Source organism: Papio anubis, chromosome 2 (genome assembly GCF_008728515.1).
Source record: "Papio anubis isolate 15944 chromosome 2, Panubis1.0, whole genome shotgun sequence".
Lineage (NCBI taxonomy): Eukaryota > Metazoa > Chordata > Mammalia > Primates > Cercopithecidae > Papio > Papio anubis.
This window is the reverse complement of record NC_044977.1, coordinates 188,720,141-188,745,534: the sequence shown is the minus strand read 5'-3', so window position 1 is coordinate 188,745,534 and position 25,394 is coordinate 188,720,141. Positions and strand designations below refer to the sequence as shown.

The 25,394-nt window shown below is 41.4% G+C and overlaps 1 protein-coding gene across 1 annotated transcript in view; it reads left to right on the top strand.

Annotated features, from left to right (window-relative positions):
* The window catches only part of MB21D2 (Mab-21 domain containing 2), a 118,364-nt gene extending 93,912 nt beyond the window's left edge, over positions 1–24,452 (top strand). Inside the window, exon 2 of the mRNA XM_017956071.3 lies at positions 21,616–24,452. Coding sequence (XP_017811560.1) covers positions 21,616–22,880 — 1,265 coding nt within the window. The 3' untranslated portion in view covers positions 22,881–24,452. The remainder of the gene's footprint in view (positions 1–21,615) is intronic.
* Positions 24,453–25,394: the final 942 nt, after the last annotated feature.

Here is a 25,394-nt window from a genome sequence, read left to right as displayed (position 1 = left end):
TGTGGATAGTCCACACTACTCTGGACGAGATGTTTGTGAGTCCACTCCACCTTTGGAGTCAGACAGCTTGGTTCAGCTATCAGATCCACTGACTATGTAACTTTGAGCATTTGTTTAACTTCAAGGTCTTCATCATAAGAGGGCATTATAAAGATTTGTAACAATTCACAAGAAACCTTTTGGCCCAAAGTAGATGCCCAGTAAATGAGTGATATTATTAAGAGCCCAGGTGCCAGTGGATAGTGACATTAGCAAGCTCTGGAAGGCAGCAGCATTAGTCAAATAAATGATGTGTTCATTGTTATTTGAAGGGTACATAATGTTCTATTTGTTTAAAATGGATTTGTGAGGGATGGGTGTGAAGGATGGCTTGAGGCCAGGAGTTCGCAACTAATCTGAGCAACATAGCAAGACCTCATCGCTACAAAAAATAATAATTTAAAAAAGCTGGGTGTGGTGGCACCACCTGTAGTCCTGGATACTCAAAAGGCAGAGGTGAGAGGATTGCTTGAGCCCAAGAGTTTGAGGCTGCAGTGAGCCATGATCACACCGTTGCCTTTCAGCCTGGGTGACAGAGTGAGCCCCTGTGTTAGAAAATAGGATTTGTGGGGATGGAAAGCGGGGTGCAGCTGCGAGATAGGTAGTCAGAAGTTGAACCTCCAAATGCTGGCTGAATGACGCAGCAGAGCATCTCTGAGGAGGTTGGGCCTTTGCAGACAGCCCGGGGCGGGACCCTGGAGGAATGTTTGACACAGTCTGAGTGGCCTCTACACAGGCACTTTCATCAGCAGTCATTCCTCGTCTGTCTATAGGCGAGAATCAATAACGGAAGAAGAAGGTGACAAATCATTGCCCGGAGACTGGCTGTAAATCCAGTGCCTGTTATTTTCTTTCTAATCATTTTAACAAAACTTATGTGTGAGTCCTTTCCCTGCAACACAGAACCTCATCCCTGGACTTCGAAAGGGCTTTGGAAAGATCTGAAATTACCTTTTGTATTATCCAAAGTTGTTATCTCTGAGGAGTTCAAGGTCTACTTTCCTCTGTTGTGCTTACGTTAAATCAGCATTCATAATGTCATTGTTTTCTTTTTTACAGTCTGTTTCGTGACACCCATAAATTTTAGAGAAATCTGTCTGAAGGATCTGCATATGCCTCTATGTGTTTCTGCGGGGTGTGTACTTTTATACGTCTTAGCCCTGACTTGCTGTTATACAACTCACTCTTAATAGCGCACCTCCCTCCCCTTTGTCTCCCCCACAGAAACACAAACACACTTACTTATGTATAGAGTCCTGAAAGTCAGAGGGACATTAAAAACCATGTATTCCACCCAGCTTACTTGGTAGCCAAGGAAACAGAAGCCTAGGGAGAGGAGGTGATCCTCCTGCCCCCTTGTAGGGAGCACCGGGACTAGGCCCTGGGTGTCCTGCTTCAGGTTCAGAGCTCGTCCCCAGAGCAGGAGCTGCAGGGCCTGCTCTCCAAGCTGCCTGCACTTCTACAGATGGATGTCAGGTGCCTCCCAAGCTGGAATACCTGGAAATGGGTAAAAATAGTTGAACGAGTGAGTATAGTTGCTGAAAAGTAAAGTCTTTTTAGACAGCTTTGGTATGATTAGAGAAGGAACTTGGGGACCCCTCCAACAGTGGTCTGCATAGAAGATCTTTTGTAAGCACTGATTTATTTTTCTGCTGAGGGGCCAGCCTCAGGCAGAATTGGGAAATAGGCAGCTCGATATGATGCAGTGATTTTCTAACCCTTTCCCCATCTCCCTTTTAAAACTATAGGACTCTTCCTTCAAATAGAAGCATAAGAGGAAGCCCAATGTGTAAAACTGATCCACGTGGTTGAAGCGGGGGTAGGAAGCCCAGGTTCTGCTCACTTGACTCTCACACTCTTTCCTTGCACTTCATCTTCCACCTCTACCCTCCACTTATTACAGGGCTCCTCCGGAGGTCCAGCCCTTGAGCTAGGTTTGGAAACCACCATTGCCGTGAAAAGCCAGTGTTTTGGATTCAGGCAACCCTGTGTTAGTCACTGTGGGTAAACCCCTTCACCACTGGGCCTGCCTTTCTAAATGTCAATTGAGGATTAAGTCTCAAAGATGTTTGCATATAAATCTTAATATATAACTGGGCCTTAGCAGATTCTCTGTAAACATGGATTCCTATCTCTCTTTTCTTCTTCTCCCTTCCCTTTTGCCCCCAGATGGCCTCTCCCTCTTCAGGAGCCCTGAGACCTAGCATTCTTCAGACATGCTCAGCTATCCAGGAAAACTATGAGTCACTTATATTCCAGTGCCAGGTCAGGTCCGCCTGTCTTGCCCAAGAGCGTTTCCATGGACAGTTCAGATTCTAGCAAAAAAAAGCTCCATTCCTGCCTCTCGGATATTCAGTTAGGTGAGAGCTGGCTCAAACAATTGACATTCAAGGGAACTGTATTGAGGGACCTTGTAATCATTCATTTATTAAGACCAGCAGTTGGCCTTCTATCTCCAACGGAACACTGGTCTAGGCACTTATATAACAATATAATATATATATTCCTTAAAATCTTCATATTCTGCACAATTGCATTCTGAAAACAAGCATGACTTACAGGAAAAGCAGGCTTATGAGCATATCACCCAAAACCTATTTGACTTTGTAAGCAGGACATTAACAAAAGCAAAAGAAACACGAAAAAAAAAGAAATACTACTCTAAAAAGGACTTTACCTTTAAAAACGGTTGAAGATGGCTTGATGGATTGTAAGGAAGAGATTAAGTTGTTGAGTTTTGGAGACAAGGATACAGTAGGCAGCAGTACAAAAAGAAACGCCACATGCTTTCTGAACCAAGAACCACATGTCCGTCTGAGCTGAGGACTCTGTGACTTGCTGTGTTCTGTGTTTGAGTACATTTTTTAAAGCTGCTAGTTCTTGACTGTACAAAATATTAGCATTCTAGGAAAACTGCATGTGAAAGCAATACAACTTTTAATTGTGCTGACGTCATTTTTCTGTCTGCCAGTCCTGTATAAGCAGTTCATGTTACCGTGACATATTCTGTAGCAGGTCAGACTGTTTCTAGATCTCAGTGGCCTAAACCTCAGACACACAACACACGGGGATGCAGGTGAATCAGGCTCCATTCCTGTCTTCAAAAAACTCATGGTCTTGTGTGAGACATGAGAATGAGCTCAGATAGCTGTAGTACAAATGCTGTACGAAGGGGGACAGGAAATAATGTGTATGATTGTGGAGGGTGAGGAGGCAAAAGCTTTTAGGTGGGTAGAATTGGCAGGATTTCAGCAGGCAAGGAGGAGGGAGGGTACACAGAAGAGAACAAGTAGAGGCTTGGGGACTGGAAAGCACTGGACATATTTGGGGGACTAGCATATTGTGGGGGATCCATTTGGGGGTTGGAGACAATTCAGAACATAGGGGAGCGGTTAAGACAGGGACGAAAATGGAAGTTGGCCTCAGAGTGTGGGAGGCCTTGGCTACGGAGATGGGGGCACCGTGCGAGGATTTTGAGCAGGTGAGTGATGTCATTAGAGCCCATCTTTCAAGAAGCTCCTTCTGGCAGCCCGTGCTGGATGCGCTGGTGGGAGCAGAGTGTAGTTCGGAGGTACTGCAGTTGTCCCTGTGAGAGATGTGAGGACCCTGGCTGGACTGTTACAGGGACACACAGTGGCATGGGGACCCTGGCTGGACTGTTACAGGGACACACAGTGGCATGGGGTGTGCAGGGAGCACACTACACCACAAACATTTTAGGGACAGAATCTGAAGTATTTGTCACCTGAATGATGGTGCAGGGCTCTGGTGGTACCTGTTTAATGATGACAGATTTACTGCTTGCAGTGATGCTAGCTGTCATCATTGAGTCCTGTAAAAGATGATATAAAGCTAAATCCGTGTGTCTGTCTTTTCCCCTTCCTTTCTTTCTCTCTTCTTTCCCTTCTTCCTTCCCTCCTTCCCTCTCTCCTATCTACCAGGTGCTTTGTGGTAATTTTTCATTCAAAGTGTTTTCTGTCCCTTACAAAGCTGACAGAGTTGTCAAGAGGTTTCACCCACTCAACCCACATTACTTGACACACAGTTACTTGCATTACAAAGCACTGCATGAGGAGCTCTTGGTAATAAAGGGGTGACTCAAACACAGATCCTCCCCTCCAGAGTCACATCTGTGCTGTTGAATGTTGAACCACATGACTACATTACTTATTAAAAACTAAAATTAAAAGAAAAACAAGGAGGGAGGTGGTAGAATAGATAGAAAAAATATTAGAATATTTATTTTTAAAAGTCAGATGCCCAAATAACAGGATAAAGAAGAGTGTTATTCATTAACTTACAGAAGTGTGAACAGAATATGATTTTAAAAATGCAATTACATTTTCTCAGTATTGCAAAGTTCCAGAAACTGTACTTGGAGCTTTATGTAACTATTTCAGTCAAGTGTCACAAGAACCTTGTGAGAAAGATTGATATTACCCCCAATTTTTTTTTTAATGAGGAAACTGAAGTTTCAGAAAGTCAAGTAACTTATCCAAATGTCACACAGCTAATAAATCATGAAGCTAAGGTCCACATTCAAGCTTGCCTGTATCCTAAATTAATAATCTTTCTATCACGTCATCCACATCATCTCTTCTGGCATCCTTCTTTTCTGTCTTCCTTGTTCACCTCAAAGCTGTGAATCTTATCAACGACAGATGTGACATCCCATCATGACAGCAGAATTGCTGCAAACAGCATGTGGGCATCTGAAATTCACCAGCAAGAAGCACTGTGTTCTGACTCACTTTGAAAGCATACCAGTAAAATCAGGTATTAATTTTAAAAATTTATGTTCAACCTCAGGCCTTTTTGGATTGGAGCCAGTCCAATAACTAAAGAAAAATTAGGAAGGCATGACCTCTAGTGGAAAGACTGAAAACTTCATATGATTTTACTGGCGAGTTTCTCCTCAAACCACCTCTTTTTAGACTGGAATTACGGAATTTTTCATCCGAAAGTTACTCTCATAACAAGACTTGGGTCTGTGTACAAAATGTCATTTTTGTCACTATCTTAAAAATGGGATTTTTGCATCTCACAATCGTAGCACACCTGAGTCCTTTAATAACCTTTTTCAAGTCGGCACCATCTTTAAAAAAAAATTGTCCTTTAGTCTTTTTGCCACTTCACTATAAAACCCAAACTGGACTTTTGGAAGGGACACAGTATAAATACAGGTGTCTGTATTTAATCTATCATCTCTAAATTCAACTCTGGGACAATTGATAGCTTTGGAAATTGTATACCTCTATTCAAACTGTGTGATCTTTGGTTTTGAGAGCTGAGCTGTAATTGTGCCCATCACTGCAGGTTTATTGCTTGGCTGCCAGGTCATCTCGACACTTGATACTCACTGACCCACATATGTGCTCCCATGCAAAGTGTGGTATGAGCACCAGTTGTCCTTAAGGATTCGGCTGGTGATGCAATCACTTTGTCTATGCTTGAGGTTGAATAGAGGACAAAAATCCGTCCCTATCTGATGGGTAGAGGGAGATAACAGGCCCTGAAAAAATAGCAGAAATCTAGCACAAAAACATCATTTTCTTTCAAAGTAAATGAATACCTGGGTGGTTAGAGATGAATGAATTCCCTGGTGGTACAGAATGAGACCTGCCACATCCCTCCTGAATCTCATTTACTACCATGTTTCCAAAAGCCCGCCAAAGTTGTCTTTCCTGATTTGAAGAGCAGCCAATCTCAGCTCTTCAAGATCTTAGAGAATTACTGAGACAGTAAATTCCTTCCTCTAACTTGACAGCTTTGCCTTTACTGATTTCATGCAGTTAAACTTTCTGCTTTGAAATTGAGAGAGAGGCAGTCTCAATTTTTAAAAGCATTTCAACATTGCTAGTTTTAAACACATGTCTCCTTGGAGATTATGCTTCCGTCCTTGTGGGGTGAGACATGGGAACCTGCATTTTTAACAAGCCTCGCGGTTCGAGAGCCATATATGAAGTAGAGAGTTCTGGATTGAGAATCGAGGACTTTGGGTTCTATTTCTGGCACCTGTGCCAGGTGCAGTGCTGTGTCACCTTTGCTTTTTGGGCCTTAGCAACCTCATATGTACCATGGCAGTTGGAATAAATAACCTTGAAAGTCAGTTCTGGCTCCGTTTCTCCCTTAGTAGCCATAATTTGGTTAATAATTTCTGGCTAGAATATTTGAATGCCACTGTTCATCCACCGACTTGCTCCATTTTTAGATGGTTGGGGGAAAGTAGATGAAAAAAGCCATCTCTCAGAATATGACTCTCCCATGTCAGCATTACGAGACTCATCTTTGCCTTTGTCTAAGACTTTTTTTATTGAGCAGGCGTGGATTTAAAAACACTGCAGCTTTGCCCTCTTAAATGATCTACCCGTGCTTTTAAACTGCAAATTTCAACTTCTGCAGAGGGCTTTGGCTGATTATTTTAAGTCTGACTTCTTTTGGTCTGAACATTTTCAAGCTCAAACAATAAAGTATGTTTTTACCCACATACTGAAAGCAATTATCAGGTGGGCAATTCTGTCTCAGTAGATTCAGCTCTTTATTAGTCTGTTAGCCTGTCAGTATTTTTTTTTTTTATGTCTGTTTTCCTTGGAAAAACTCATTTGATCCCTTAGTCCTTTCTTAAATTACAGTGATGGGTGTAGCTATACTAATCCGAACTTCTGGATGTATCGAACATTCCAGCTTTACACGATGGAAATACTTCTAAGACTTAATAATGTACTCATTATTTTTCAAAATAGCATGTTTTTAGGATATTACTGATTTGTGATTTGAAAACTAGATTGAGGAAATTAATATTTGAAATGACATTTACTTATTTAAATGAAGGCAAAAACAATAGAAGCAGGAGGTCATTGTGAATAAACCATGTGGAAGAAGCAGGAGGTCATTGTGAATAAGCCGTGTGGAAAATTGATTAATAGCTATTAAGCACTTGGCTATCGATACTTAAAGACAAGTTATTTTTCAGGAAGAGTGTGTGTGTATTTTACTGGCATAGGTAAGGAAAGAAGGGAATCTTCTCAGTAACCCAGGCAGTCTGGCTCTAACTGTCATAGATTCCTCCCAATAGAGCACGCTATACAGTTTGAGCCCTTTCTCCCACCTTGCAACAGATTGACAACTTGATGGGGAAAAAAATGATCCTCTATCTTTCCTTCAACATAATTGTGTGTGGCTAGATTAGTTTTAGTCTGGTTTAGGCCAAAGAACTAGGTGGATACTCTGTGTACTCATCTTGACTCGTTACTTAGGGCCAGGAGCCTCAGCCTCCACGTCCCTGCAGTGGGAATTCTGGAGCTCCTCTTCAAGTAATTATAGGGAGCAAATGGGAAATGATTGTGGCCATTCTCTGGAAACCGCAAAGCATCACACAGTATATGTATTGTTTATTTTGACTTGATTGAAGACAGGTTAAAAATTTTTCTTTTTATTAATCATATGAGCTCCTAAAGTCTTCAGTGTATGTATTCACTTGTAGTCAGAATGAAACAGTCTAGAAGGAAGAGTAGTGTCTTAACCTCATAACATCAAAGGCTGTTTCCTCTGACTTCTTTTTCTTTTGTTCCTGGAACCTGAAGCTTTATTCATTAAAGAAAAAAAAAATTAGCTGCAGTAAGTGCAAGCGGGCCACTCTGCCTTGCGAAGAGCTCCTGAATATGCGTTGGGAACCCATTGTCAGCCATGTTGCTTGCCAAGACAAAGCGTCTTTCAGTCTTGGCTCAACCTAGATGATCCCTTCAGCTCCTAAATTATCAGGAGGATTTTCTCAGGGGAACTAAACAGAAAAGTTGTAAGTCACTGGGTGTAACCTCAAAGTAAATAGGCCTGGGACTGATGCTTTTAATGTAGGCTTATCATATTTTAGCCCATCGATGAGCTTGTTTTCCCGAAGATTTTATTCTAGGATTGTAAGACGTCGGAGCCCAGCTAGAAACTCTTAGTAAATGAGTAGAGTGTGGATGCCATCTCCTGGCAGTTTTTGGGAATGGCTTAGTAAGGAATCCATTGATTTATAGGTTCTCCACTTACACATCAAGGGAAAAAAATACATGGTTTTAATCTTTTTAGAAATCAGGTATTAGACTTTGATCATAGATCACACTATAGTTATATAGTAACTTTTCTCCTGCTTCCCTGATGAGATTGTTGACTAAAAATTGGTGCTTTGGAGAATGTCCTAGAGCTAAATTATCCTCAAAGAACAAGAGGGGACGTGTCTGTGTAGTTACAGTACAGTTCATTAACAAGCCGCTAGCTTCTCCTTCATCTCTTCTGAGCATGTGATGTGATTCCCTTGCTTGCAGATAGAGAGGCTCTGGAGCCTTTCATCATGTCTGACAATGACAGTGTTGTCAGTCTAACTATAGCACCTGATGGTTTTATCCTCTGTAAAGATAGACTTTATTGGCCAGGCACCGTGGCTCACACCTGTAATCCCAGCACTGTGGGAGGCCAAGGCAGTGGATCATGAGGTCAGGAGATCGAGACCATCCTGGCTAACACGGTGAAACCCCGTCTCTACTAAAAATACAAAAAACTAGCCGGGCGAGGCGGCAGGCTCCTGTAGTTCCAGCTACTCAGGAGGCCTAGGCAGGAGAATGGCATGAACCTGGGAGGCGGAGCTTGCAGTGAGCCGAGATCGTGCCACTGCACTCCAGCCTGGGTGACAGAGCGAGACTCCATCTCAAAAAAAAAAAAAAAAAGTTTATTTTAGCAAATTATGTAATTAGGCTACACCATCTGTTTATTGATTCAGCTTACTCTGCTGAACTTCTCTTGTGTTAGGGTGGGAGATACACAAGCCATCAGAGGGACACTGACAGGTAAACACATAATTGATAATTAGTGTAAGCACTACACTAAAAAAAAGTACGGCCGGGCATGGTGGCTCATGCCTGTAATCCCAGCAGCTTGGGAGGCCGAGGTGGGTGGATTATTTGAGGTCAGGAGTTTGAGACCAGCCTGACTAACATGGTGAAACCCTGTCTCTACTAAAAATACAAAAATTAGCCAGGTGTGGTGGCGCACGTCTGTAATCCCAGCTACTTGGGAGACTGAGGCAGGAGAATTGCTTGAACCTGGGAATCAGAGGTTTCAGTGAGCCAAGATCGTGCCACTGCACTCCAGCCTGGGCAACAGAGTGAGACTCCATCTCCAAAATAATAATAATAATAATGATGCAAAAAACCCCCAAAAAACCAAACACACACAAAAGAAAGTACGGACAAAAGGTGATTGAACAAAGAGACTAAACATATCATTTAGAATTATTTCTGTACAATTTAGAGGAATAGAGACAGAATAATCGTCAACAGAGGCTGAAAGAGAAACGTCATTTTGGTCTTTAAATTTGGCTTGAGGCTTTTACGTATGAGTAAGGTGAGGCTGTTTGAACAAAACTCCACTCTGAAGGTTGGTTCCTGGAGTGAGTTGTTTTTTTTAATTCACCTTCCCCAACCTTAATCCCCATTGTTCTCTTTGGAATTTAAGGGGAAAAATGCCTGTATCTGAAGAACATACGGATTTTCACCTCTCCAAAGCTTTCCAGAGGTCTTAAAAATGTCCCTTGGGAAGTGAGAATTGAGATAACAACAAAGCAAGAAATAGTAGGGAAGATGCCAGCTGTAAATGCACAGAAAAGCAAGCTTGCTGCTCTGAGAAGGCTAATGAACTGTTTTTGAGAATTGTTCTCAGATCTAGTTTTATAAGACGTGTAATGGATCTATAACTGGTTGTGGGAAGGAGGAAGTCATCCCTTATCAACAACTTAGGCTTCCAGGCTCATGGCCAGTTGTCCATATGAAATATAATTTCATTAAGAATTATTAACAGACATGAGCCTGTCTGTCCCTGATTTACACCCCCCACCCACTACAGTTCCAGAAACAACAATTACTTTGCTGTGGTGGTTCACTTGGGAGGTGACACAAAGAAAGAGGAGTGAGGGAACAGAGCCATTGAGACAGAAGGGAGAGAAGCCAATAAAGGTTCTGTCTATTAATGAGCAATTGAACGGGTTAATCTGAGAGGTTGTGTAGAACCCAATGTAGAATCGCCCACAGAGTCTGGGGAAGCCAGGGCATTTATCTACTGATTCTGCCCCATTGGTTGACAGTTGCCCCAATGGTATCAGTTCTCTTGCATTAACTCCCCTGCACTTCCTGGCAGTGGCTGGAGAGAGGTTGCCTTTAGGCAAAGGGGCAGAGTCACTGGCACTTGAGGAGAGGGACTGGGAACATCTGGGGGACTGCCTGTCACAGCTGCAAGTGGACCCAGGGATGGGCTGGGGACACAGGGCAGGATATCAACAAGGCCACATACATGCATGTGTGTGTGCGCGCACACACACGCGTACTCATATATTAGGAACAATGTAAATTCAAGTGAGGTCTGTAATAACAAGGAACTATTATTAATTTTGTTTAGATATGAGAGTGGTGGTTATACTTAAAAAGTCTTTAGACAAATGTCTTTGTCTAACTGAGAAAGTGTTGTTTATGGGTAAAATTATAGATTGTCTGGGATTTACCTTAACATATTAGGCAAAAAAAATAGGATAAATGAAATAAGAATGGCAAACATGATGGATATGTGGGAATTTATTATACTGTTATACCTACCAGTGTATATGTTTGAAAGTTTCTAAAGTAAACAGTAAAACAAGTTAGTAAACTTGTCTAAAGTAAGACAGGGTCTTCTTTGACTAGCCAATGATAGATTGTAAGTCCTTTGGAGGAGGCTTCTTTATATAAATTGGGATCATTTTTAAGCTAATTTAGCAAATTCGAATGTGTATTGTAGATCACCGATTCAGGGTCGCTTTTACATGGATAGTGACACATTTTTTTAGGGTGCTGGTCACAAGGAGCATAATCCCTTATCACAGTTCGATGGGTACCAGTTTTTGTTTTTAGAGAAGACACAGAATTCTTTGTTTCTTTCTGCATATCTCAGTGTGCCTGATAAGAGTTTTGTACAGAGACATAATGTGACCGTGATAGATACTGCTGTGTCCGTAAAGGGAAAAGACTTTCTTGCCTCAGAGTTCAGTAAAAGCTCCTGGCCTTGTGGTTAGTATGTTTTTGGCAATCGTGTTCCTGGCTACCTCCACCAGCCTCCTCAATCTCGTAGTAGAAACTTAGGGGGTATGACCTTCAAATGAAGGCTCTGATGTTGGGTTAAAATAACATCTTAGACTACGCATCTGAATACGTGGGAATATTTTCAGAGTTTGTCCTGGGAGCCTGAAAGAATTTCAAGGATGCCGTTGTGATTAAAACACTGGTGGAATGTTCTTTGAAAGTTGTCCAAGAGCTAAGTATGCAACACACACACACGCACACGTGTGCACACACATAGCTGTGTCTCAGCACTAAGTATCTTTTCATAATGTCATTTATAATCATCTCTTTCCTGTGATCCTTGACCCATTTGCTCATATACTTTATTCCTCAGAGATGACTAAAGTCGTCTTTAATCTGCTCTAGAAATCTGTTTACTCCAAAATAGAATTTGTTCCATTTTTGGATGGAGAAATAAATTTCTATTTACTGTTTCCTATACTGTTTATGTGGCAGTTCTAAAGGCCCAAGGTATTACGTTGTTTATTCTCTCCTAGGAAAGCCCATTTAATACAGGAAAGCAGCATAGGATCAACTTGAATTTGGATCCCAGGTCAGCTATCATGGCCATAAACAATTTATTTGGCTGCTATTTTTCTTAATTTTCTTATCTGTAAAATGGGGACACTAGGCTGGGCATGGTGGCTCACACCTGTAATCCCAGCACTTTGAGAAGCCTAGGCAGGTGGATCACGAGGTCAAAAGATCCAGACCGTCCTAGCCAATGTGGTGAAACCCCGTCTCTACTAAAAATACAAAAATTAGCCAGACGTGGTGGTGCACACCTGTAGTCCCAGCTACTTGGGAGGCTGAGACAGGAGAATCACTTGAACCCGGGAGATGGAGGTTGCAGTGAGCCGAGATTGCGCCACTGCACTTTAGCCTGGTGACAGAGCGAGACTCCATCTCATTAAAAAAAGGAGTAGGGGGGACACTATTGCCCACTTGAAAGGGCCAAGAAGATTGAACAAGATGACACAGGTAAAGCATTCAGCCTGTGCCTTAGTGCATGGTAGTGGCATGAATGTTTGTGCCCTTCTTAGAGAGTCCTTGTCATGAGATGCATGTACTTCAAACGTGTACTATAAATTCAGCTCTTCTTTTGCTGTTATGTGTGTCATTGCTAGTGCTAGTTATCTCTTTGTAAAGTTGGTGAAGTCGCCTGGAGGATGTGACAGCAGCAGGGCTGCAGGTTACAAATGACATAGGGTAGGCCAGATGAGAAGGAAGGGCGGCATCCAGCCTTTGGGTGTAATGCTCAGAGTATGGTCTTCTTACAGCCACCGTGACTGGGCCCACCCTGGATGGTCATAGGTGGCTCTAGAAGTCTACGTTACAGTTGTCTGTCTTAAGTAGTAGGTTCTTGGGATGGGCAGCCACCTTGGAAGACATCTATACTGAGACTCCATCCCTGCTGAAGATTCTGATTGATCCTCTCTTGGGATAGGAAAGGTACTGCCTCCACAGGCAGCATTGCTAGAAAATTCTGCCGGATGAATGAGTACACAACATTACACTGAAAACGTTTCTCTGTATGTTCTACTCAGCGAAACCATATGGGTAAATTCCATTTCTCCTTTACTAGCACAACTTATCAGGTATTTGAAGATGGCTCTCATAGCCTTTTTGAATTTTCTGTTTTTCAGGCTAAACAATTTTCACTCCTCCTATTCCTGTTATGCGTTTTGGCTAGGACCTTATTCATTTCCTTCAGTGCTGTTATCTCAGTTTCTAATCATATGTTGATTCGTGTGTAATTATCTGATTAGTGTGGGAGCTGTTCATGCTGCATGTCGCAGATTCCCAGTTCTCCCAGCATGTGGTAGAAATTGTGCTTTCTTTCATGGGTGTGGATGGGACCATGTGACTGGTTTGACCAATGATTTGTGTATGAAAATGATGTACGTCATTTCCATGCCAGAGCATTTAACTGCCAAAAAGAGAACTTCTAGAACCTTCTTTTCCTCCAGCAGAGTGACTGTGAAGTTCTTTCTAGACATGGCTTGCTCTACCCATCTGGGTCCTCAATGAAGGAAAGAAAAGCACCCCCAATCCCTCCTGCCCCACTCACCCTTGAGGGTCATCTAGTGTGAGTGAAAAATAAAACTTGGTTGTTTCGGGTCATTGAGGTATTAGCTTTGTTACTCAGCGTAACTTCACCCATCCTGATTGACACAGTTAACACTTGGCTTTCTCACTAAATAATCAGCATTCTGCAGTGGGGGTGGTGTGTTTCTCTTCACCTTTGTCTCTTCAGTGTCTAGCACAGTACTGGCTCATCGGAGACGCTCATACTTACTGCGTGAATAAGTAAAATCTGAGGTTTGAATCCTATCTTGATCTTTGTTGCAATTTCTTGGACTTGGCCTACTTCATTATTTTTCTTCTAAAATGTAGACTTCCCCCTTCTCCTCCCCAATTAAACACAGCTTTCCAGTTTCGGAGTAATTAATATGTTTATGTATACGGAGTAATTTGAGATGTTTACGTATACATCTCCAAGTGAGAAAGGAATGGAAACCGGCCCCAGCTGGTCCCGGGCAAAGGGTCAGTGATGGGGTACAGTTGACTTCGTTCCGAACATCTCCATCACAAGCTTGTGGGTTCTTGTGAAGAGCGGGGGAGCATGAACGTGGTCATCCCTGATACATTTCTGTATCCTTACGTAGCTGTTTGACACCATATTGGCATTACTCTTGCTTTTCACTTTTTTTCTTTTTGGCCTTTCAAGAATGAGCCTTCTCAAGCAAACACCATTCCTATAAAATGTCAATCTGTAACTTTTGTACCCTATTGTGACTTTGGGAAGCTGCTAGGTAGGGCTAATACGACTCTCTTTTGAGTCTTGCCGGTAAGTTCTGAATGGCAAAAACCATGAGTTCTTAAACTATCCTAAGTACTGAAAAGAAAGAAAGGTCAGGACTTAGTTGATGGGAAAAAAAATATTGATAATATATTGGTATGTGTATGCATGTGCCAGCAACCCCTGTTTACTGATTACCAACTAAGCACAAAACCACACACTAAGTAATTTGTTGTGCATTTTCTCATTTTATTCCCATGACCACCCAACAAACTTGTACCAGTTGTTATTCTACAATTTTGTTTAAGGAAACCAAGGTCCACAGTGGTTGATGTTGGCATGAATGAATTGGACTTGAATCCAGGTCTAACTCATGTTCATTCTGTTTAAAATAGCTTGTAAGACTTTGACAAAGCCCACCCATTTTTAAGACCTTCAGTTTTAATTTTTAAGAAGGAAAATAATGGAAGATTAGAGAGGCATTTTTTTCTTCCCGTCTTTTAGATTATTAGTAAACACTTTTATACACATATGCTGACAGGATTTCATATTCTATTGTGCAGCAAATTCCATAATCCTAGGTTATGGTTAATGAGATATTCAAGTTGATTGAAAGAAATGGTACACAGAAAAAACAGGTGCCTTCTAATCTAAAGTCTACACTAGCAATGCAGCAAAAAAATCTTGACCACAAGGAGGTTATAGATGTCGCCTAAGATAGGATCTTTCATTTGCCATGCCTTTTTGTGAGTTACTGTGCCAGATGCTTCACAGTTGACCCTTGAACAACACAGGTTTGAGCTGCACAGGTCCACTTATAGGTGGCTATTTTTCAATCAAATGCGGGTTGAAAATATACTATTTGAAAAGGATATCAAACCTACTTAGAGGACCAACTTGTTGTGTAAGCGGATTCCACAAGGTCAGCCATGGGACTTGAGTATGCACACGTTTCGGCATATGTAGGCATTCCTGGGACCAAGGGATGATTGTGTATTGTTATCTTGTTTAGGAGGAAAGATATACCACGAACACAGCTCACAATGACAGTAGGTGTCGAAAGTGCTAACTTACGAGTTCAGGTCAAGACCCTCCACTAGGATGTACAGGGTGTTCATTCCGTGGGATACCTGGGTGAGAGGACAAGAAAGAGCTAGAATGCAGCCTGCCCTCTGCCTGCCACCCTGTGTGTCGTGCCACACGATGGCATCCACTCAGAGAAAGCAGCCTTGGCTAGCATCAGTCTTGGTACAGCCGGGGGAGAGAATACTTCATTCATTTCCCTTCCTCTGACATGTTTTGTGTGCCTTGCATGTGCTAGAGGCTTTAAATAGATTATCTTGTTTAATTAAACCTTTGAAATAACTCTGTGGAATCTGCGTTATTTGCTCTTCCAGTTTTATGTGTGGTAGGAAAAGGGAAGAACATATGGGGAAAATGAGCTAAATATCGACGATGTGCTTAGACATTTCATCGCAATCCTGTAAGGGTGGGTTTTTATATGCATTTACTTACTTTTCATCAATTTGTTTGTTTTTTAATAGATAAAGAATTGCTTAGAGAGGTTAATTTGTCAGCCTCACTTAAATAGTAAATGACAAGCCCAGGATCCAAGCCCAAGCCTGTCTTGAGTCCAATGTTCTTGCATACATATCAGTATCAAAATAGGGAAATACAAAGAAAGACTCCTTTGAGAGACATCTTTTGAATCAGCCCTCTTACTATATGTATATATATATAGAGAGAGAGTTTGGTCAGTAGGGCATTGCCATTACCATATGTGAATTAATCAGTTTTCTAAAAAGTAAGATTATATGCAGTTGTCTCAAATTATGCAAAATAAAACAGACTCTTTGACATATAAAACATACTATAATTGTGAGTACTAATAACTCAGAATATTACTGAAAAACTGGAAAGCTCCATTTTTGTCTTCTGTATTTCCAGGGTCTCACAGTCTATTTGGGAATACTAATGGCTCTCTCAAGGCAAGCCAGGCCCCTTCTTCCTTATGATAAGTGTGGATGCTCAGACATGTTCTGCCATTTGTCCCAGGTCCCGCTAAAGATTTGACCAATAAAAATGCAAAGCCGGCACGTTGCCCTGAGACGTCTGCTGCTTCCCCCTGAAGCCACTGTGCATTGTCGTGGGGAGATCAGTACGTATGTGCCATTCTGATCTTCGCACAAATGTTGGAATGCAACAATGCTGGTAGTCTGTCACTAAGGCCGTATGACCTCGAATGAGTGATTTCTCTTCTTGGAACCAGTTTTTTCTTCAGAGAGATGATTTCTGGGCATGAACGAGGAAAGGCCTAAAACCTTTTCCAACTGGGGTCATTAAGTATTTCATAGATGAGTGACTTTCTAGGAAAAGGTGGCCATGCCCACTTCTCAGATGTTTCTCAGAATGTCAAGTAAGTTTGACGAAAATACTTCTGCCCTGGAAACATAAACCATAATATTTTTATAGGAAGGTTTTATATTGTTTATTGTCAACCAAGGAGACTTATCCTAGGGGATGCATCAGAATCAAAGAAGGACTTTGTCAACATCATCCCACCCTATACCTTTCCTCCCATTAAAACCCATTGCCGGAATAAGACACTGTTTGTTACTGGTGTGTGCTACATGAGTTGGAGCCAAAAAAGGAAGCTCTTTTATATGAAACAATGAATATATTGAGATATTCAGGCATATATATATATATTTTCAAAAGTATATAAAAATAAAATTTATCTAATTTTGTAACTTTAATTATAAGACATAAAAATTTTACTTTTTATAAATCTTTCTCCCTTCAAATGTGTGTGTGTGTGTGTGTGTGTGTGTGTTTTAAAGAAATCTATACAAGTACTATTTTGACTTATCTACTTAGTATTTCTTGAACTCTCTATTTGAGCTTTCACAGACTTACTGGAGTGGGGTTGTAAAGACAACAAGAAATGATACTTAGTTTTTGTGCTCTAGTATTAGCAATCTGGCATTATATGTTTGCATGATGAAGGTTTGCAATTTCAATTTAGTGGAATATGATATAGTTTTATTCACTAGAACATAAAGAAGTCAGGGACAGAGTTCCATTTTTCACTTGATATTCTAAAGATAATCAGCAGATAACTGAAAGCATGACATGAAACACATTCCTTAAACTTAGGACTTGAGTATCTATATAAAAGGGTACTATTAAGATATTCTTAAGTAAAAACTCTGAAATATATCAAAACCAAGAAATGGAGAATCACAGGAAAGGAGGTTGAGTGGCAGTTTTACTTAAGAGCAGGCATATGCCAGTGCCTCCATGAAAAGAAGAGACCCACCCAAGGGACTAGCTCTCCTCTATCCTTCTTTTTTTGTTTTGCTGCTAACAAGCTCAGTGGTGTATGTGCATCTTCCTTTTGTTCCCACGCCTGCCTTTGGATAATCTCACAGCTAAACAGCCAGGGTCACTCGATCTTATCCTCCCATAATTACACAAAAAACCTTGGATCATTGCAGAGATGCACTTGTTGGAACTGATCCGTACAGCCAAAGCGTACAGTTGAAATGCTTCCCTCCTCTGTCTTTTTCCCTTCCAGCCCTGTGTTTTGGTTGCATGGCAACCCATCTGCCATGATAGCTGATGTCAGCTCATTTTCACTTAAACTTAGCCCAGGAAAGTTTTCAAGGAAGACATTTGGGCTTGTATAACGCTGGGGAAGGCTCCAGTTGTGTTACCGTATCATTTGTAAAATTGCAGACTAATGCGCTCAGGGAGGCTAAATGGAAATGTGGATGTAAGAAGGGATTAGCTTCTGGAACAGTGTGGCCTTAGGGACTTTGTTTCTAACTTCCAGGGGCTTAGTAAATGTGTGTCTGCAGTATTCTTTCTGCTGCTAAAGGGCTTTCTTCACTTTAAAAGGAATAAGAAGTGTTCAAAATTACCCTACCTCCTGAAAATTAGAATTTAGCCAAATACTTGATGTTGACTCCTTTGAATAAAGGATCAACATTTTAACGAGATGCATAAGCATCAGTTGGGAGGAAAGAGAATATTTTATCATTGGCAGGAATTTTCTAGTGTATATATTGACAAGTGAAAACACATTAAAACTTCTTATATCCAGCAGAGGGCAGAAGGGAGTTTTAGCTATGGCTTACCCAAGACTCTCCAAACAGAATTGTGACAATCCAAGGCAAAATTCAGTGGCACTTTTGTAGACAGATTATCTCTAGGTTGTTAATGCACAAGTTACCCTGATTAGATAGACAAGTCTTAGCTGGTGGGCTCAAAACCAGTTTTCTTCTGTCCAGGACAAAAGGATACATAGGATTTTGAGTTAGTTGTGCCTAAGAGGAGGCAACAGTGTGGTACTCAAATAACAATATAGCTTTAATAGATTCAGATCTTATTTACTAACCACAACACAGCATTTCACAGTGTTTCTCATGTATATTTATGGTATTCTGAATGCTAGAATGAAAGAATGTTTGAAATAATGAAGAGTACACTGTTTCATTATCAAATATATCTCACTGAAACTGACTGTTCTGACATGTGAGTTCATAAAATAATGAAAATGATTTTCACAACCTGACCTGAATCTGAGAAATCAATTTTATCCTTTAAAGCAATAACCAAAACGTAGGGTGGTAGTATTTCTTTACCTGGCAAAGATGAGGTTAATATTAAAAGATAATGACATTTGAGAAACGGATCTTTGTCTTGGCATTTATAAGAACTCTCAATCCAGATTAATTTTGGCTTAAAAAGAAAACATATTTTCCATGCTGAAGACAGTTTTTGCTTGGGTAGTAGGTAGTATCTTCTGTTTTGCTTAGATAGTATTTAGTATGCTGGGTTTCTCAGGAAGCAGCCTCTGAAATGGAGTTAGGATGTTTATGAGGCAGCACCCTTGGGATCTACACCTGTCGAAGTGGGGAAGGAAGCAGGTTCAAGTAGGAGAAGCTGAGCTTCCCTGCAGGCGCATCATTCGCCACAGCCAACCCCACTGGGAACTCAGTTTGAATGGCCCTTCAGAGTATCCTGAGCTGGGACACTCCCACACCAATCATTTACTCGATGTGCACCTGCAACCACCATCCCAGCCACAGGACCTGACCTGGTGAAGACGGCCTTCTGCAGCTGAGACAATCCTTAAGGGATAGCATTTAAGCAGCTGGGATAAGTCCTTTATTGAAGAGGGACCTGGATGCCATATCACAGTGCAGATAGTGTGAGAAACAGCCAAGAAGTCAGGTTTGCTGGATGTTCTTTCTGGTGAATCGTTGACACTATAATGTTGGCTAACTTACGGTTTTAAAAAGAAAATGGTAACGTGCCACTTACGGTTTTAAAAAGAAAATGGTAACGTGCCATATTTCTGTGTGTAAGGAAATGGTACTAAATAAAAGACTTTTTCATGGTTCATGTGGTTTGGAAAATAGGATTTTAAAGAGTGAAAAAGAGCACAATTTAATAAGTGAGCGTTAAATTTTAAAGTATAATTGTCTAGTTCATTCAGGCTGTTATATCAAAGGACCTAGACTGAGTAGCTTATAAGCAACAGGGATTTCTTTCTCGCCATTCTGGAGGTCAAGAAAGCCAAGATCAAGGTGCCTGCAGATTCATTGTCCGGTGAGGGATGGCTTCCTGGTTCATAGAGGGCTGTTTTCTCGCTGTGTCCTCACATGGCAGAAGGGGTGAGGAAGCGCTCTGAGGTTTCTTTTATAAGGCTACCAATCCCACTCATGAGGGCTCCACTCTCACGCCTAATCACCTACCACCTATTAGAGGCCCCAGCTCCTAATACTATCACATTGAAAGTTGGGATTTCAACATGTGAGTAGGGGGCACAAACATTCAGAGTATAACGATAATAGTAACAAAACACGTGCATATGGTTTATTTGATTTGGGATTGTCCTATGAAGAGCAAACTATGAATTACAATGAATAATGAAATATTATAATCATTTGTGGTAGGTCTTTATGATCTTTGGGGAAACGCTGTTAAATAAATCACAGGATGATGCTGGTAGTTTGTCAGATAATCAAGCATAAGCACATATATAATGAAGGAGGGAAAACGTATATGTTGTTTATGGAACAGTCATTTAAGTCTAGCCTTTAAGTATTTATGTTAATTCTATCTATTAATGCTATCCACCTATTAATTTCATGCATTCGTTCCCTTATCATTTAGTCATAGCTTCAATTATGTTCCTACTGCATGCGCGGAGTCTTCTATGCCTGCTTAATACATGAGACATGGTTCTCAAAAGGACTCACAATCTCATCAGAAATCACATTCGTTAATATCACCGCCAGTTTAATCAGAAACGTATACAATTCGGGAAGATGTCACGCTCATGGTGCGGAATTTTCTAAATTTAATTTTCTCTTAGAAGTTTCAGTTTTATCATTGGCAATAAATGTTGTCAGTAGTTTCCTTGAAGCCAGGCTCATTTTGTTCATTTTTGAAGCAAATGTCTGCCAAATACCCAAATCTAAATAGCCCATAGTTTTCCATTGTTCTTTAAAGTAAAAATGGTGTTCCATGAACAAAGAAGCTAGTTCAGCTCACAACTCAGTTACGTGAGTGCTTTTCCTGAAAACAGATTTCCCATTTCAGTATAAGGAAGAGAGGTCTTATGGTTACTTTCATTTCCTCACACAGACTATTAGGAAAATAATCTTTCTAATGGCTCAAAGGTTGAGATTCAATAAAATAACTTATTTTTCTTCATCAAGGATTTTCTTAAGTAAAACTGGGTTTTTAAAAAAATTGCTAATGCATGTCAGTGGTAAAGAATCTACTGACTGCTAGTACAGTTTGGCATCAGTGTCTTGGCTGCTGCTAAAGCACTGGGAGTTTTATCCTCCTTTGTTTTTGTGCCATTAGTACAATGGCAACACAGTAAAAAAGTCAAACAAGACTGGGCATGGTGGCTCATGCCTGTAATCCCAGCACTTTGGGAAGACGAGGTAGGAGAATTGCTTGAGACTAGGAATTTGAGACCAGCCTGGGCAACATAGCAAGACCCTGTCTCTTAAAAAAAAAAGTCGAACAATGTGTAAGTATTATTATAAAGAGAGTTATGAACTCATTACCCCTGAAAATGTCTCCAGCCCACACTGAGAACCGCTGGTACAACGAAAAGTGAAGTGCAAAGAGCCTGGGGAAGGAAAACTGCTTTGGCAAGAGATAAAAAAGGCCGAACCTCCTATGATGGCAGGAGAGATGGAGAACAGGGAAGGAGGTGAGAACCCTGGCAGAGGTTTCATGGAAAAGATTTGGCAGTAGAAGGGCAGCAAAGAGTTGAAATGTACTGAGGTTTTCAGTCTGCACGACTGAGTGGATGGCAGTTCCGTTAACTGAGATGATGACTGGGGGAAGAAGGGCCCTGGTTTATTATTGAAAATGATATACTGCTTTTCACTAAGAGAGAAAAATCTATCATAATTCTTCCATTTGGAAAAGGGTGGATTCTAGCACTAGTGTAAAAGTACTGTTGACCAGATCTGTGCAGCAGCCTGAGATCTGATTTTGTACTGATAATGAATTTTGGTTCTTGGAACCTCAGAACATTCTGTATTCATGCATAAGACTCTTTATGTCTGTGCTTCCTATAATAATGTTGTTTTTTTTCCCCTTTTTTATTTCTAGGAATGGTGCAAAAGCTGGACCAAAAGCTTCCAGTGGCTAATGAGTACCTGTTGCTCTCTGGAGGTGTCCGGGAAGGCGTGGTGGACCTGGACTTAGACGAGCTTAATGTCTATGCCCGGGGGACTGACTATGATATGGACTTTACCCTCTTGGTGCCAGCCCTCAAGCTGCATGACCGTAATCAGCCTGTGACACTCGACATGCGCCACTCAGCCTTGTGCCACTCTTGGCTGAGCCTTCGGCTCTTTGATGAGGGGACAATCAGTAAATGGAAAGACTGCTGCACCATTGTAGATCACATCAATGGTGCCACCAACTACTTCTTCTCACCTACCAAAGTGGCTGACTGGTTCTATGATTCTATCAGCATTGTCCTATCAGAAATACAGAAGAAACCCCAGCGAGGGATGCCAAAAGTGGAGAAGGTAGAAAAAAATGGGACCATCATCTCCATCATTCTGGGTGTAGGGAGTAGCCGCATGTTGTATGATATTGTCCCTGTGGTATCTTTCAAAGGTTGGCCTGCGGTGGCCCAGAGCTGGCTCATGGAGAACCACTTTTGGGATGGGAAGATTACTGAGGAAGAGGTCATCAGTGGGTTTTACTTGGTGCCTGCTTGCTCCTACAAGGGTAAGAAGGACAATGAATGGCGGCTGTCCTTTGCCAGGAGCGAGGTGCAGTTGAAGAAGTGCATCTCCAGCAGCCTCATGCAGGCCTATCAGGCCTGCAAAGCCATCATCATTAAACTGCTGTCCCGGCCCAAGGCTATTAGCCCCTATCACCTGCGGAGCATGATGCTCTGGGCCTGCGACAGACTTCCTGCCAACTACTTGGCGCAAGAAGACTATGCAGCCCACTTTTTGCTGGGCCTTATCGATGACCTGCAACACTGTCTGGTCAACAAGATGTGCCCCAATTATTTCATCCCTCAGTGCAACATGCTGGAACACCTGTCCGAGGAGACAGTCATGCTTCACGCCCGGAAGCTGTCCTCTGTGCGCTCAGACCCGGCAGAGCACTTGCGCACTGCCATTGAGCATGTCAAGGCAGCCAACCGGCTGACACTGGAGCTCCAGAGGCGAGGTAGCACCACCAGCATCCCCTCCCCACAGTCCGACGGAGGGGACCCCAACCAGCCTGATGACCGTTTGGCAAAAAAACTGCAGCAGCTAGTGACTGAGAACCCGGGAAAGTCCATCTCTGTCTTTATCAATCCTGACGATGTCACAAGGCCCCATTTCAGAATTGATGACAAATTTTTCTGAGTGTTAGCTGACTTTTTTTTTTTTTTCCTGGTTCTTAAACTCTGATAATGTGTCATGTTGGTTTATGATGCTATCTTTCTGTTTTTTACATATCCAGCCTAGATTGGATTTGTTAAGAACAAATTTTAAGTTTCCTGGTTCTGCAGGATGGTGCAGGCTCTGAAACAGTGTATTACTATTTCATATTCTGCTTCTGATTTCATTGTTTACTTTTTGTGGTTATTGTCATGCTCTTTGGTTTGTTGGAGTTTTTTTTCTTTTTAAGGAGATCTTGAGCCATAGATGAAAATGCCCATGAGTCCTCTTGCTGTTTTCTGTTTCATGCTTGGTGCAGATTTGTTCATGGGTATGAGGAAACAAATCTCTGATGCTTAACGATTCTATTGTATTATTTTTATTATTTTGCTTTTGTCTTTTGCGAGCTTTCACCACTACTGATATTTGAGAATCATATGAACCTGGGAACTACCTGGCGTGTTAGCTGGATTTATTTATTTTGACCAGTGACCAGAGTAGCTTCCCCCTTTTCCACCAAACAATGTAAACTTTGAAAGTGATAATACTACAAATTGTGTTTTGGAGCAACTTCATTGAATGTAATTGTCCTCAAATCAGAGAACACTGGGTGGTTGGAAGGGTGTGTTTGAGTTTTCCAAACAGAATTACGGTTTCCAAATGTTAGTTTTAGCATATGTAATTATTTGAAGCCTTATTTAAATCCTGTTAAAGAACATACCATTATAATTATTATTTGCACTAATCTTTGCCATCGTCAGAACTGCAAAGTGTGTTTCAGTATAAATTAACAACCACTCTTGAAATTCTATCATTTTTTCATTTTGCCCATTTCTCTCGATCAGTGGAATGCTTCTTTGCATTTGCCTCGTTCTCCTTCAATAGTGGGGTCCTGTTTTACCCTCTTTGATATTCCTGATTCCTGTCTTACTGAGAGAAGTTTTTAAAGCTTTATACATGTTGACTCCATCTAAAGCTGGGGAAGATACATACTGGATAAAGTAGGTGTCTTTGTATTTATTCCTTTTGGGGTCGTCGAGGTAAGCTTTTTTTGTAAAATCTCTAACTCTTCCTGAGAGTTTTGAGGAAAACGGGCGGGAAGAACTTATAATCCCCAAATAGAAGGTACCACGTTTGTTCAAAAGCAGGTATCGCTATAGAGCAGGAACCAGGAAATATCTGTGGGTGCAATCCTTGGTCTAGAGGTGTCCTGTCTTCATGAATGAAGTTACTTGCCTGATTTCGGTGCTGTAAGGCATTGGCTCCCTGTTTTCGTATGGACTCATGGCAAACTGGTGTTTAAGAGGTCAGGAGGCCTGCTGATCTTTCAAAGGACACCCATGATGTCTACTCATGGAAAGGTCAAGCAATGTGTTCATTTTGGTCTTGAATATCCAAACTCATGGGTTGGATTTCGGCCAATTGAAATCAGACATATGCGATCTTGGGTTTTTGCATGGAAATTAATGTAATGCTTATAAATGAAAATGAAAACATTCAACCATCTAAGTCAAACACAAAAATAATAATAAAAAAGGAAACATACTGGCCTTGAAATTTTGTTGTTGTTGTTCGTTTGTAATCTGGGAATTATTTTCTTATTAGTATTATATTAGTATATTTATATATTAGTATATTTTCTCATTAGTATTATACTAACAGCAGTTTTCAATAAATACTGCCATGGGCTTGCTAGTGTCTTTCAGACCAGTTGTCCATATAGTGAACATCCAACATTCAGTCTTCCTCGTTCTCCAGTTTGACTACTAGTGTCAATCCTCCACATGATCCTTGTCCTTCTCAGGAAATGATTTCATCCCCAGCACTGGAAACGCATCATAATTGGAAAAGCCGATCTGCACAAAGCATCTCCCTGGCCACAACATGAGCAAGGGACACAGGATGTAAGCCGCTCCAGTCAGGGCCATGCTCAGCGTTCCAAGTTGGAATGCCGGGACAGAAACATACACTCTCCCCGATACCGAAGAGAAAGCATTTGGATTCTTTTGCTACTGACAACGATCATGCAATCTTTATTTATTTATGTATTTATTTATTTTTCATATACTTTAAGTTCTGGGTTACATGCGCAGAACGTGCAGTTTTGTTACATAGGTACACACACGTCCTGGGTGGTTTGCTGCACCCATCAACCCGTCACTAATGTTATCCCTCCCCCAGCCCCCTACCCCCCGACAGGCCCAGGTGTGTGATGTTCCCCTCCCTGTGTCCATGTGTTCTCATTGTTCAACTTCCACTGAAGAGTGAGAACGTGCGGCGTTTGGTTTTCTAAGCTTGTATCAGGCAATCTTGACTAGAGCTAGCTTTAGGATGACGCCGACATTGGATGGCGTTATGGGAGCTGGGAATTAAAACATGACCCACCACACCCTCCAAGTCTTAGATCTCTCCTCCTCTAGACTTCCTAGTGAAATGAGTCAACACCTAAATTATTTTAGCCAGTTTGAAGTTGGCTCATCAAAATATTTAAACTGGTAT